We start from the raw sequence: 15,940 nt of genomic DNA on the forward strand, positions 1-15,940 counted from the left end.
AATTTATTTGTCCAAAATTATTTATTGACTCAAAGCTATTAGATTATTATAAATCTTATTATAAATCTTATTAGATTATTATAAACCTGGTAGTTTACCTTTTTCACTTCTGCACTTCATAAAGAATGTCATTATTTACTAAGTGGAATTTTCTATTTTGCACTTTGCATTATTTGAATAAATCACTAACTGTTTACATCTTGAAGCATCAAAAAAGTTGCCCATCTGAGAACTAGCTCAGTCTTCTCACTTTCATTTTGGGACTCCTATGAGAAATTCTTTTTTTTCTTCTAAGAAATATTAAAATAAATATAGTATATTTTTTCTAATTAGCAGTCACATGAGCTGCTTAAAATACCCCAGCTTGTTTGTTCTGAAGGACATGTAGCCATCTGTTTTCAGTATCTCCAGGGTCCCTCAAAGTGAATTTCTGAGATAACGTATTTTCTTTCACATTATCTTAAACATTACTTTCTAAATGTCATAATTTTGCATGATGTGATAACAGAATTTTAATTTTATTTTTAGACATTACCTGAGCTAACTCATTTAAACTTCACACAACCCTTTAAGTAACTTATAAATGGAACTTCAAATATTTTAAGTTAATGAATGTCACACAGCTGTCCAGGCAGAGGTAGGAGTCTAACCCAAAGTCTACAGAACTTAAACATTTATGCTTTTTTTTTTATCCAACCAATATTTGAATGGCTTTTGAGATTATTCATGGGAGATAAGAATTAATGCAATGAGATTTTATGTATATTAATATATCTTTTATTTTTTATTTACGTTTGCAGACTAGTTCTGGAGTACAGGAGAGGTTTGTGAACTATACCAAGTATATATATAAATTTTTGGCTCAGGGATTGCTCCAGGCCCCGCTTCCTTGCCAGTAGTTTTGGAACTTTACTCTTGTTATTTTCTTTTAACATCCTTCCTGTTTATATAAATTTTGGATTGTCTGTATTTGGCCTTGACCTGGTATGCCCTTGAGACTCTGCTTCTCATATAGATTGCACTGCTGCAAGCATTGAGGCTACACTGAGATATTCCTTTTATTCTCAGTGTTTATATCTGGTGAATGATTTCTAATACTATACCTAAGCAAAGTAGAAGTGGGGTTTTATGTGTAAATATCACTAATTACTTGATCAAGGTTTTGCCTAGTAGAATAGTTTCATATTCTCTTGGAGCATAGCACATCTTTTTTTTTTTCTTCAGATTCATTTATTTATTTGTAGTATATAAATTTTTTTTTAATTTTCTATTATATTTTTCAAAACTGTGAGAAAGAAAAAGTTACCTCAATTCAAATTCAAGTATGACATTTATTTGTAAAAAACAAACAAACATGAAAATAATAAAAAAATGAAACATTACTTTGCACAGGGAGAAAGAAATGTTTATAACATGTTATTAAGTTTAAAAACAAGCTACAAACTTTAGACAGTAAAAACTAAAATAAAAAACAAGCTACAAAATGATATGGCAGTCTATTTTGTGGTCTGATACACAAAATATACTTGCTGCAGAAAACTTGGATTACAAAAAAATTTCTTCTTACTATAAAAACACAACTAACACACATCCCTTCTAATCCTACCTCTTAAGGATGACCTGTTAACTTTATAGTATATGTTCTTAATATTCTTTTTTTAATCCCTCATTGATCCTCTTCCTCTCCACCCCACAATCCAGCTCACTGCCCCCTGCTGCCCAGGCCTTCACTGCACTATTGTCTGTGTATAGTGTATATTCTTTCATTTTTCTTTGTCTCTCTGTGTGTGTGTGTCTGTAAAAGTTACATCTCCACATAGATACATCTAGCTAGATGGGTAAAGGTCTTCTTAAAGCAAAAGATTGACAAACCTGACTTCATAAAATCTTTAAAATTCAGTAAAATACAGAATACTATAAGAAAAGTTTTTAATGCAGTGACAATTTGGAAAAAATATTTGCAACACATCTATTAGTCAGATGCAGGGAATAACTTAAGTTTTTGTATATTATTAATTAGTACCACCATCCCATTTATCACATCATATAAGTCAAGAACTTTAATGAGCTTAAACACCTTTTTTACCCTCACTTCTATTCATCTGATCTTCCAGTATCTCCTAGTTATCTCTGGAATTCATCCATTTCCTCCATCAAATTCAAGCTTCCAACATAATTGTTTTATACCACAACTATAGCTATTTAACTGGTCTGCCTGCTCTCATTCTTTCTCCATTCTAGTTTATCTTTCATACTGCACAAAATGATCTTTTTGAAATACATTCCTGATAATGTAAGCAAAAATAAACGTTCACTGACTTCGGTGTGTGTGTTTATGTTTATCAGAGACAGAAATATATAGAGAGTGATCAGTTATTTCAGTTACTCAGGAAAAAAAGACCTGCCCCCTGTCTAGCCATACACACTTCCTGTTGTTGGGTTTTGGTGCCTTTTATTTTCTGTTCCTGGAACACACTCTTTCAGTTATCTTTGTTAGTATCTACATATTCTTCAGAGAATACTTTTCGAACCTGACCAAATCAAGTTGTTATTCACTGCTAGATACAACAAAATTCTCTGTCATAGACTTATCACAATTTTACATTTATTGGGGTGATTCATCTAACTCTTTTACTAGACTGTAGGCTCTTTGAGAGAAGGACCATGTTTGTTTATGTTTACAGTTGTATTGCTGGCATGTAATGTAGTGCTAGATACATTCTAGACACCTGTTTTAGTCAGCTTTGGCTGCTATAACAAAATACCATAGACTAGGTAACTTAAACAGCAGGCATTTGGTTCTCACAGTTTGGGAGACTATGGAGTCCAAGATGCTGGCCCTTGTGAGGGCCCTTTTCCTGCCTTGCAGATGGTCATCTTGCTGTGTCCTCAGGCACAGAGGTTGTAAACTCGAGTGTCTTCCTCTTCTATAAGGAAGCTAATACCATCATGGGTGCTCCACCTTCATGACCTCATCTAAACCTAATTACCTAATAACGTCACATTGAATTTTGGCAGGGACACAAACATTGAGTCCATAACAGCACCCCATAAGTATTTGTTGAATTACCACATAAGAAATACAAGCAAAAGATGTAAATAAGAAATTCACAAAAGGAGAAAATACAAATGCCAGTAAACATTAAAATATTTTCAAACTCGTGTAATCAGAAAAGATGTTAAAACAATGATAAGATGTTTCATGCCCATCATGTTGAGGAAATTTTAAAAGATTGTTAATGTCAAGTGTTCATTTTAAAACATGTCCATTAGCTGGACGCTATCAAGTAGAAGTATCAACCAGCCATACTGTAGAATATTTTCAGCTATTAGAAGGGAAGCATTGCACTCCAGTGCATTTATTTTTTAAAAAAATATAGTTTATTGATTTTTTACAGAGAGGAAGGAAGAGAGATAGAGAGTTTGAAACATTGATGAGAGAGAAACATCAATCAGCTGCCTCTTGCACAACCCCTCCTGGGGATGTGCCCACAACCAAGGTACAATGCCCTTGACCGGAATCAAACGTGGGACCCTTCAGTCCGCAGGCCAACGTTCTATCCACTGAACCAAACTGGTTAGTGCATTCCAGTGCATTTAAAATAATCTCATTAATTTTTGTTTTACAAAAGGAGCCTCCAAATGACTATGCATATATGTTTATATACCGACATCTAAATTCAGAGCAAAGGTACTGGAAAGATATTTGCCATGCTGTTAGTAGTGTTTTTCTCTGGGAAGAGATCATGATAGTAGAAGAAGAGGTTTAAGGAAGGTCTTTCCTTTTTCTTTTTAACTCTGTGGACTTTTTATGTAGTCAGTCAAAAAGAAAAAGAAAAATAACCACAAGTTGAGTTGTTTAGGGGCATAGGGAAAAACTGCCCATTCTTTACATATAGAAAAGGAAAATCAGGGATGCCAAAAGAGCATGGTTTAACCTGGAACTACAAGCAGTTCCATATTGTTGGAGCTTAAAGTGTGATACAGGAAAGAAGAATGAGGCTGAAAAGAATATAAAACTAGATTATTGAGGGTCATGTGTGTTTCTCCTACTGATGGTACAACCATTCAAAAATGTTTTAGTGTTGGGAATTGACATTGGTTATTTATAATAATAAAAGGGTAATATGCTAATTAGACCAGATGTCTTCCGGACATCCTTCCTGACGAAACCGGGACCGGAGGAAAGCCAGCTCGAGTCCTGGGTACCTGCCGGAGGGAAGCCGGTGCCAGCAGCCGGGGGAAGGAAGGCCTACTCTTGCATGAATTTTCGTGCATCGGGCCTCTAGTGTTACATAGATTCTAGGAGATGTGCAGTTAACACATGAAAGTGATTGAGAACCTTTGTATCTGGATCCCTTTTGGCAGGTTTGATGAGTCCTGTGGATACTTTCTGAGGATTGTGCTTTGGGTGCATTAAATACAAACTACAGTGAAAACCAATTATCTTGAATTTCATTTATCAAAGTATTAAAAAACACATTTGTGGTATAGTTACATATGTGCTTCTTTAGTAACATAATAAATAAAAAGGTCTAATGGTGGTCTAATGACTATTTTAATTTCAAAATAGTGGTGAGCATAAATAATATTTTAAGATATCTGTGTCAGTGAAATGGTCTTTTGAATTCCGTCCATGGACCCCAAGTTAAGAACTATTGCTTATAGCACAAGACTGGGAGCATGGAGATCAGTTAGGAAACCAGTCAGTATGGAGATAATGAAAAACCTTAGTGGAGACAGTTTGAAATGATCCCATGTAAGACTTTCTAATTATTACCAGTTGCTCAGTTGGTTGAAGTGTCAGACCATATGCCAAAAGGGTTGCTGGTCAATTGTCAGGGCACATGACTAGGTTGCAGGTTTACTCTCCAGTCTGGGTGCATATGGGAGGCAACCATTCAGTCTCTCTCTCTCTCTCTCTCTCTCTCTCTCTTCCTCTCTAAAATCAGCATTTTTTATACAATGTATGTACATTATAGAAAAATTAAGAAATATAAAAAAAAGAAAATATGCTCTACTGTAGTTTTTTAGAACTGAATACATATCCTGTTTTTTGGCTTTTTGGTGCGTTAAGATATGTTGATATGTTATTGATTTTTAGAAGTGAGGAAGGGAGATGATGATAGATAGATAGATAGATAGATAGATAGATAGACAGACAGACAGACATCTTTCAGTTACCTCCTGCATGCCCCCTACCAGAAATTGAGCCTGCCACACTGGTTAGGGCCCTATTGGTTTTTATGGCTGCTCTTACATAGTTTTCCTCATTGTTATGTATTTAATCTTATTTCAATATCATTGCTTAACCATCTTACCTTTGATTTTACAGGTTTTTGATTGGTCATGGAGCACATGTAGGAGCTGTCAACAGTGAAGGTGACACGCCTTTAGATATTGCTGAGGAGGAGGCAATGGAAGAGCTACTTCAAAATGAAGTTAATCGGCAAGGTAGTGTAAAAGCAGTCTAAATGGAAAATAATTATTTACAACTGTTTTAGAAAGAACATGATACATCTTTAGTAAAATAATTGTTGGCATTGAAAGACAATTATAATTTGGAGGGAGGAGTCAGCTTACCTAATGTGCAGTATGATTCTATTTGAAAAATACATGTTTCTCAGCTCTATATCTTAATATTTTTAAGTTGAAAGAGGTATCGTAAGTGGTGGAATCAGGCATAAAATTATATGCTATTAAGAGCTTTGGAGAGAAATAAAACAGGCAAAAAGGGTAAGATGTACATAGGATGAATGTGACACATTGTAAATATAAATAAAGCAGTCAAGAAGTTCTCACTGATAAGGTGGTATTTAAGCTAAAATCTGAATGAGGTGAGGACTGAATTATGTGGTTATGGGGAAAGAACATTCCAGACATGGAGAACAACCAATGCAAAGATAGGAGGGTACCTGGTGTATTCAGAGAAGCAGCAAGTAGACCAGTGTGACTGGAACAGGCAGAACAAGGAAGGAGCTGGAAGGAGATGACGACACAGAAGTAACAGTGAGCCACATTACATAAGGAAATTGGTTTACACAACAATATAAATGTACTTAACACTACTTAGCTCTATACTTCAAAATGGTTATTGAAGATGGCAAATTTTACATTCTGTGTATTTTACTACAATTAAAATTGTAAATATATATAAATCATATATAGTGATTCCCACTATATGTCATTGTGGCAATGATTAAATGGGTATTATCAGAAGAGAAATGTGTTTTACTAAGGTTAAAGGATAAAGAAAATGTATGAATATTGGTTTAGAGCAACGGTTCTCAACCTGTGGGTCGCGACCCCTTTGGGGGTCGAACAACCCTTTCACAGGGTTCGTCTAAGACCATCAGAAAACACATATATAATTACATATTGTTTTTGTGATTAATCACTATGCTTTAATTATGTTCAATTTGTAACAATGAAAATACACCCTGCATATCAGATATTTACATTACGATTCATAACAGTAGCAAAATTACAGTTATGAAGTAGCAACGAAAATAATTTTATGGTTGGGGGTCACCACAACATGAGGAACTGTATTAAAGGGTCACGGCATTAGGAAGGTTGAGAACCACTGGTTTAGAGGGTTGACTGCTGCTGAAATGTGATTCATCAGGAAATAGGGTTAAAGGCATAGAAGCTAAACCAGTTCCTTGAAAAGAGATTTTTATTCCTTGGGATTAGGAGAATTCCTAATGTCTTCTCAGTTGTTCCTGGGAAAGAGATTTTTATTCCTTGGGATTAAGGAAATGCATAATGACTATTCAGTTGTTTAAAAAGAAAAATCTTAGGCACTGAAACTGAGAAAATATTTAAATGCCTAAATAGAATTGAGGCATTATAACAAGTGGTTGAAGATAATAGGAGAATAGGACACACATTAGAAAAGTTGTCTTAAACTGAAGCTTGAATAAGTACACAGAAGAGCTTTTAACAACTAGGCTCTAGGCAGGCATTTTGGAGTAATGGGATCTTCAAGACTTGAAGAGCTGGAAGTATATAACACATCACAAGCTAAAAAGAAGGGTACCTTATCTGCCATCTTGCCCTGATGAGTGCCCAGATATCTAACAGTTTCCTGGAAAACTGGTTAAAATAAATCTTTTTATACTGTCTAATATTAGCAATTATTATGAACTAAGAAAGGTATGGAGATATACTGAAAACCTCTTGCCTTTGGTTCCCTTTTATATAAGGGAAACTGTTAGCAATGCTGATTTTAATTGTAATGATTCATTCAGTATTGATTAATGTGCCAGCAGATGTTCTGAGTGCTGGGTATTGAAGAAGGAAAAAAAAAGGCAATCTTTTTTCTTAAGAATTTCACAGTGGCAAATATATAATGAGCTTCACAGTGAAGTGTGCTATTTGTAAAATATAGATAGAAACAGAATGTTGTGGGAGAACAGAAAAGGCTGTGACTAACTGTAGTGGTCAGGAAAGGTTTCAGAACAGTGACATTTGAGAAAGAGTTTGCTTGGCAGAGAAGAGAGGCAATGGACAGAAAAGACATGTCAGGCAGAGCTACCAATATATGCAAAGAAAAGGAATTGGAGATATAGCATATGTGGAGAATTCATTAGAATTGTAATGGAGATAGAACGTCAGGATGGGATTAGTAAGAGCTGGAGGTAAGCCCGAAAAAGATAGGGCTCAAGCCGGATGGTGAGGATATATATTTGGTAGGCATAAACAGATGCAACACAGACCTCAGCAAAAAATTAACCTGATTGGATTTGGTTTTTAGTAATAAAGCTGATGGCAATGAATTAAAATGGGGGGGTGAAGAAGGCTCTTAAATATTACAGATGATAAGGGCCCAAATTATTACATTTAAGATGGGAAAGTAGGGCTGTCTTGAGAAAAATATTAAGGTAAAATTAAAACAGTTTGGTGAAGAATTGAATGTGGAGATAGAAAAAAATCATTTGCTTACTGAAGTTTCCAGTGTAAGAAGTGATGGCTCAAATTTATATGGGAAAATGTGGGATGAAACAGAAGATTTATGAGTTTGTTTTGGGACATACTGAGTTTGTGGTGGCTAAAGCATTTCTAGAGGACAGTGTCTGGTGTACTATTGGAACTTGGAGATGTCAGAGTGGAAAATGTAAATCTGGGAGAATAATACATGAGAGAGAATTCCGGGAAATAGTGGATGAATGACCCTGGAACTGAAAAGGGAAGAACTAATACTAATAATAGTAGCTAACTCTGTGTGTGTGTGTGTGTTTGACATTTTAAATATATTTTTATTGTTGATAGTATTACAGGTATCTCCCAGGTTCCCACCCTTTGCCCCCCTCCTCCCAGCCCATACTGCCCCCTCAAGTCTTCACTACCCTATTGACCATGTCCATGGTCTATGCATATAAGTTCTTTATTTTATCTCTTCTCATCCCCCCGACCCCAAATCAGTCTGTTCCGTGCCTCCCTGCGTCAGGTCTTATTTTGTTGGTCAATTCATTTTGTTCATTAGATTCCACAAATAAGTGAGATCATGTGATACTTGTCTTTCTCAGTTTGGCTTATTTCACTTAGCATAATATTTTCCAGGTCCATCCATGCTGTCTCAAAGGGTAAGGTATCCATCTTTGTTTACAGCTGCATAGTATTCCATAATGTAAGTGTCCCATAGCTTTTTTATCCACTCATCTGATGGGCAATTGAGCTGTTACCAAATCTTAGCTATTGTAAATAACATTACTATGAACATAGGGGTGCATATACTCTTTCTGATTGGTGTTTCGGTTTTTTAGGATATATTCCCAGAAGGGATCACTGGGTCAAATGGAAGTTCCATTTTTAATTTTTTGAGGAAACTCCATACTGTTTTTCATAGTGGCAGTACCTATCTGCATTCCCATCAGCAGCAGTGAATTAGTGTTCCTTTTTCTCCACATCCTCGTCAGCACTTGTTGTTTGTTGATATATTTTTATTGACTTCAGAGAGGAAAGGAGAGGGAGAGATAGAAACATCCATGATGAGAGAGAATCATTGATCAATGGCCTCCTGCACGCCCCCCACTAGGGATCGAGCCCACAACCCACGCTTGTGCCCTTGACCAGAATCAAACCTGGGACCCTTCAGTCCGCAGGCCAACACTCTATCCCAGGGGTGGGCAAACTTTTTGACTCGAGGGCCACAATGGGTTCTTAAACTGGACCGGAGGGCCGGAACAAAAGCATGGATGGAGTGTTTGTGTGAACTAATATGAATTCAAAGTAAACATCTGTACATAAAAGGGTACGATCTTTTTTTTCAATAGTTTTATTCATTTCAAACGGGCCGGATCCGGCCCGCGGTCCGTAGTTTGCCCATGGCTGCTCTATCCACTGAGCCAAACCAGCTAGGGCTGTTTGTTGATTTTTTGATGATAGCCATTCTGACAGTTGTGAGGTAATATCTTATTGTGGTTTCAATTTGCATTTCTCTGATGATTAGTTACTTGGAGCATTTTTTTCTAGTGTCTCTTGGCCATTTGTATGTACTCTTTGGAGAAATGTCTATTCAGGTCTTCTGCCCATTTTTTAATTGAATTGTTTGTCTTTTTGTTGAGTTGTATGAATACTTTATATATTTTAGATATTAACTCCTTATCAGATGTATCATTGGCAAATATGTTCGCCTATTCAGTGGGTTCCCTTTTTAATTTGATGGTGGTTTCTTTTGCTGTGCCGAAGCTTTTTATTTTGATGTAGTCCCATTTGTTTCTTTTCTCCTTAGTTTCCTTTGCCCTAGGACAGTGGTCGGCAAACTCATTAGTCAACAGAGCCAAATACAAACAGTACAACGATTGAAATTTCTTTTGAGAGCCAAATTTTAAAAAACTTAAACTATATAGGTAGGCACATTGTTATTAACCTACCTATATAGTTTAACTACTGTTGATATTTGGCGCCTCCCCACGTTGCATATCCCGTTGCCCGCCCGACCCACTGACAGACACCCCCCACTTCTTCTAACGCCACTTCTTCAAAATAGACTTGCCCAGGCCAAAAACCGACTTCTGCGCATGGGCCACGAAGTTTCAATCGCACTGTATGTGCGCACCCGCACGTGTACTTTGTGAAAGAGCCACACTCAAGGGGCCAAAGAGGCACATGTGGATTGCAAGCCGCGGTTTGCCTACCACTGCCCTAGGAGATGTATCTGTGAATATATCGCTATGTGAAATGTCAGATTTTACTGCCTATGTTCTCCTGTAAGATTTTTATGGTTTCATGCCTTACATTTAAGTCTTTTATCCACCTTGAATTTATTCTTGTGTATGGTGTCAGTTGGTGGTCTAGTTTCATCTTTTTGTATATGTCTGTCCAGTTTTCCCAGCACCATTTGTTAAAGAGACTGTCTTTACTCCATAGTAGCTAACTCTTATTAAATGTTGGTTATATGCCAGACATTAAGCAAAGGGCTTTGTGTACATTATTTCATTTCATTTCAGCCTCGCAGCAATTTAAGAGTTAATACTACTATTATTCCTATTTTACAGATGAGAAATTGAGACTTAGTGATTTGCCCAAAGTCATATGGGTAGGAAGTGGTGCTATTGTTCAGTCCCAAAGAGTGTGATAGATATTTTTAGCTCACACTCTTCATTACTGTCCCAGACTATATTTATTAAGAATGTCTCCTGGAAAACGTAATGATGTTTATTTTTTACATAATGGGAATACATGAATTTATATAGCATAACTATATTCCAAAGAAACCAAAAGATAGGGACTTCTCTAATAGATTTTAATAATTATAAAAAGAGCACCCTAAATATTATCTCTGGTAGTGATAATATTTCTCAAATTGTTTATCTGGGTATGAAAGTTATTATTTAATATTTTAAAATTCTTTAGTCATTCTTTTGGCTCTTATTTCTTATTACTAGAGGCCCGGTGCACAAAAATTTGTGCACTCAGGGGGAAGGGGGGAGTCCCTCAGCCTGGCTTGTGCCCTCTCGCAGTCTGGGACCCCTCGGGAGATAAGGACCTGCTGGCTTAGGCCTGCTCCCGGGTGGCAGAGGGCAGGCCCAATCCCTAGGTACAGCCCCTGGTCGGGCTCAGAGCAGGGCCGATTGGGGAATTGGGGTGCCGCCCCTGTCATGCACAGAGCAGGGCGGATCGGGAGGTTGCGATGCCACCCTCAGTCACGCTCAGGGTAGGACTGATTGAGGGGTTGGGACACCACCCCCTTTCACACTCAGGGCAGGGTCGATGGGGAGGTTGCGGCGCCACCCCCTGTCACGCACAGAGCAGGGCCCATCAGGGGGTTGGGGCGCTGCCCCCTGTCACTGACAGAGCAGGGCCCATCAGGGGGGTTGGGGCTCCGTACCCTGTCACGCACAGAGCAGGGCCCATCAGGGGGTTGGGGAGCTCCCCCTGTCACACAGAGCAGGGCCGATCAGGAGGTTGGGGAGCTCCCCCATGACACTCACAGAGTAGGGCCGATAGGGGAGTTGGGGCACCGCCCCCTGTCACACACAGAGCAGGGCGGATCAGGGGGTTGGGGTGCTGTACCCTGTCACACTCAGGGCAGGGCCGATGGGGAGGTTATGGCTCTACCCCGTCACACACAGAGCAGGGCCCGTGAGGGGGAGGGGTTGGGGCGCCACACCCTTTCACACACAGAGCAGAGCCGATCAGGAGGTTGGGGTGCCGCACCCTGTCACACACAGAGCCGCAGGGCGATCAGGGGGTTGGGGAGCTCCCCCCTATCAGGCACAGAGCAGGGCTGATCAGGGGGTTGGGGCGCCTTCCCCTGTCACACACAGAGCCACAGGGCTATCAGGGCGTTTGGGCGCTGCCCCCTGTCACGCTGATCCCAGTGCCGGGAGGCCTCGCAGCTCCGCTGATCCCGGTGCTGGGAGGCATATTACCCTTTTACTATATAGGATAGAGGCCTGGTGCACGTGTGGGGGCCGGCTGGTTTGCCCTGAAGGGTGTCCTGGATCAGGGTGGGGGTCCCCACTAGGGTGCCTGGCCAGCCTGGGTGAGGGGATGATGGCTGTTTGCAGCTGGTCACACACCCTTCAGGGTGGGGGTCCCCACTGGGGTGCCTGGCCAGTCTGGGTGAGGGGCTGAGGGCTGTTTTCAGGCTGACTGAAGCTCCCAACTGCTCCTTTTTTTCTTTTCTTTTTTTATTCTGGGCCAGCTTTAGCTCTGGCTCCAGCTCTGAGGCTTCTGCTGCTGAAAGAAGGTATCTGGTTTGTTTCGGTTCTATAATCGAAACACTGTATAACTCCAGCTCTGAGATCCCGGGCTCGCTGAAAGCAGGTTTCTGGGGTTTTATTTAGCTTCTATATTTGTTACAATGTTTCTTAACCTGCAGTCTCAGAGGCCGGCAAAGCAGGCGGGGAACGTTAGTTTCTTCTGTCACTGAAGCAAGCAATCCTCATGTTAGTTTCAAGCTGCCTGGCTGCCGGCCGCCATCTTGGCTGACAGTTAATTTGCATATCTCGCTGATTAGCCAATGGGAAGGGTAGCGGTCATACGCCAATTACCATGTTTCTCTTTTATTAGATAGGATAATATATTTGATCAATAACTAGTTAATGTTTAAGTAAATTTCCTTTGAAAGTAGTAATGATTGGCCCTGGCCACGTAGCTCAGTTGGTTAGAGCGTCATCCCGGTATGCCAAGATTGCAGGTTTGATCCCCAGTCAGGGCCCATACAACCAATGAATGCATAAGTGGAACAACAAATTGATCTATCTATTTCTTGATCTTCCTCAACCCTCTCTCTCTAAAATCAATCAATAAATATAAATGTTTAAAAAGTAGTAATAATTGAACAGTAGCTAAACCTATTTCTAATTTATATTTTAATATAATTTTCCTGGGACACAAGTTAATTTTTATATCTCTTGACTGACCAAAAACAGCTTAATTCTATTTTTTTTCTTACCTAAGAGATTTGGCTACATTTCAATCTAATATTTATTGTTTTTCAATAATAATGACAGATGTTAAATAGTCTAATCACTTTATAATATACCCAATTTTGTTTTAATATCTATTGTTTTCACTCTCCCTAAAAAAAAAAACAAAAAAAAAAAAAACTGCCGAAGCCAGTTTGGCTCAGTGGATAGAGCGTCGGCCTACGGACTGAAGGGTCCCAGGTTCGATTCTGGTCAAGGGCATGTGCCTGGGTTGCGGGCATATCCCCAGTGGGAGATGTGCAGGAGGCAACTGGTCGATGTTTCTCTCTCATCGATGTTTCTAACTCTCTATCTCTCTCCCTTCCTCTCTGTAAAAAAATCAATAAAATATATTTAAAAAAATAAAAAAAAACTAAAAAAAAAATCAATGGAAAGATATCCTTGGGTGAGGATTAACCAAAAAAAAAAAAAAAAAAAAAAAAAGAGAGAGAGAGAGAGAGAGAGAGAGAGAGAAGCAGAATCATAGACTTTTAGATCTGATAATGGTAGTTAACACTTTGGTGCTTACTCCTGATCAGCACTTCACATACATCAACTAATTTAATCCTCACAGCAACCCTATGGGATAGGTAGTTTTATTACCCCTATCTTACAAGTAAAGAAACTGAATATTAGCATAGTTTAAGTGTCTCACCCAATAAAATAAAACTAGTAAGTGTAAATAAATGACAGATCAGGGATTGAAACTTAGCAGTCTAGTTTTAGTACCTGTTCTTAACTCATTATACTAATATTCAAAGAATTTACAGCTTTCTCAAGGTCACTAGGTAAAGCACTAGAATTATAAAACAAGTGTTGTAATATATAATACTATGAGGGTTTTTATAAAAAATGTTAATGAACTAATAAGCAGGGTCTATAACTCTAATCAGTATTTTTTTTTTTAATTTTAAGAATTAGAGAAGAGTTTTTTCTAATTGGGAGTTTCTTTTTTTTTAAATTTTGGTGTTTTTTTTATTTCAGAGAGAGGAAGGGAGAGGGGGATAGAAACATCAGTGATGAGAGAGAATCATTGATTGGCTGCCTCCTACATGCCCCACACTGGAGATCGAGCTTACAACCCGGGCATGTGCCCTCACCAGGAAGGGAATCGAACAGTGACCTCTTGGTTCAATGGGCCGACACTCAACCACTGAGCCACGCCAGCTAGGCTAATTGGAGTTTCTTTTTTTTTTTTTTTTTTTTTTTTTTTTTTTTCTTTTTTTTTTTAATTAAATCTTTATTGTTCAGATTATTACATTTGTTCCTCTTTTTTTTCCCCCCATAACTCCCCTCCTCCCAGTTCTTGCCCCACCCTCCGCCCTCACTCCCCACCCACTGTCCTCATCCATAGGTGCACGATTTTTGTCCAGTCTCTTCCCGCATCTCCCACACCCCTTTCCCCCCCAGGAATAGTCAGTCCATTCCCTTTCTATGTCCCTGATTCTATTATAATCACCAGTTCATTCTGTTCATCAGATTATTTATTCACTTGATTCTTAGATTCACTTGTTGATAGATGCATATTTGTTGTTCATAATTTGTATCTTTATCTTTTACTTCCTCTTCCTCTTCTTAAAGGATACCTTTCAGCATTTCATATAATCCTGGTTTGGTGGTGATGAACTCCTTTAGTTTTTCCTTATCTGTGAAGCTCTTTATCTGACCTTCAATTCTGAATGTTAGCTTTGCTGGATAAAGTAATCTTGGTTGTAGGTTCTTGGTATTCATCACTTTGAATATTTCTTGCCACTCCCTTCTGGCCTGCAAAGTTTCTGTTGAGAAATCAGCTGACAGTCGTATGGGTATTCCCTTGTAGGTAACTGAGTTTCTTTCTCTTGCTGTTTTTAAGATTCTCTCTTTATCTTTTGCTCTTGGCATTTTAATGATGATGTGTCTTGGTGTGGTCCTCTTTGGATTCCTTTTGTTTGGGGTTCTCCGCGCTTCTTGGACCTGTAAGTCCATTTCTTTCACCAGGTGGGGGAAGTTTTCTGTCATTATTTCTTCAAATAGGTTTTCAATATCTTGCTCTCTCTCATCTTCTGGCACCCCTATAATTCTGATGTTGGTACGCTTGAAGCTGTCCCAGAGGCTCCTTACACTATCCTCGCATTTTTGGATTCTTTTTTCATTTTGCTTTTCCGGTTGGGTGTTTTTTGCTTCCTCGCATTTCAAATCATTGACTTGATTCTTGCGCTCCTCTGGTCTGCTGTTGGGAGTCTGTATAATATTCGTTATTTCAGTCCGTGTATGCTTAATTTCTAGTTGGTTCCCCAATATAAGATCGAGGGTCTCATTAGTTTTCTTGTAGATCTCATTAAGTTTATCGGCGGCTTCTAAACAGTTCTTGAGAGACCTTAAAAGTGTGGTTCTGAACTCTATATCTTCCATTGACAATTTTGTCCTGTTTCTTTGTCTCCGCATTTTGTTATGCTTTCTTGGTGCACCCCCTAGTGGTCTTTGTTCGAAGTCTTATAGTTAAATCTTGATTGTTGTAGCTAATTCCAGGGAGGGTTTGACCTCCAGGCCAAGTGGCTATGAGAATCAGCTGTGTCAGCAGTGAGAGAACTTCTGTCCTCTAGGGAGGTGCTAATCTAGCCTTTGCCTGAGGCTATCTGGCAAAAGCCTCTGTGCAGGGCTTGGGCGGGGCGGGTCGCACAGGATCAACAGGGTGGGCCGGAGAGAGCAGTTATGGCGGCTCTCAGTCCTGTCCCCAGGGGCTCTGCCTCTCTGAGTCCCAGCACCCGCTGCAAAGCTCGGAGAGAAAGCTGCACTCGCTCTGACCGAAGCCAGACAGTCCCGCTGCTCCCGTTTGAGTCTGGGTCCCTAAAGACTCGGCCGTATCTGGAGCTCAGAGTCTGCGACTCCCTCCCGATTGAAAACGCCAACCGCGCCCTCCGCCGCCAGCCCGCTCTGCGCACTCCGCACCTCAGAATTTGACTTCAGCACTGCGCCTCCTCTGAGTGTCTGTATGCGTTTCTCTTTCCTCCTAGTTGTAGGACTTCCACTCAGCCAGCGTT

General features: G+C 39.3%; 1 protein-coding gene across 12 annotated transcripts in view; it reads left to right on the plus strand.

Moving 5' to 3' along the window:
• The window catches only part of PPP1R12A (protein phosphatase 1 regulatory subunit 12A), a 156,959-nt gene that overhangs the window by 71,854 nt on the left and 69,165 nt on the right, over positions 1-15,940 (plus strand). For all 12 annotated transcript variants that reach the window (XR_004965847.1, XR_004965845.1, XR_004965846.1 and 9 more), the window contains one exon: positions 5,336-5,454. Coding sequence is in view for 9 of the 12 variants with exons in the window: in XM_036297882.1 (XP_036153775.1) it covers positions 5,336-5,454 (119 nt within the window). In the remaining 3 variants the exon portion in view is untranslated. The remainder of the gene's footprint in view (positions 1-5,335; positions 5,455-15,940) is intronic.

The sequence above is a fragment of the Myotis myotis genome, unplaced genomic scaffold, assembly GCF_014108235.1.
Source record: "Myotis myotis isolate mMyoMyo1 unplaced genomic scaffold, mMyoMyo1.p scaffold_m19_p_3, whole genome shotgun sequence".
Classification (NCBI taxonomy): Eukaryota; Metazoa; Chordata; class Mammalia; order Chiroptera; family Vespertilionidae; genus Myotis; species Myotis myotis.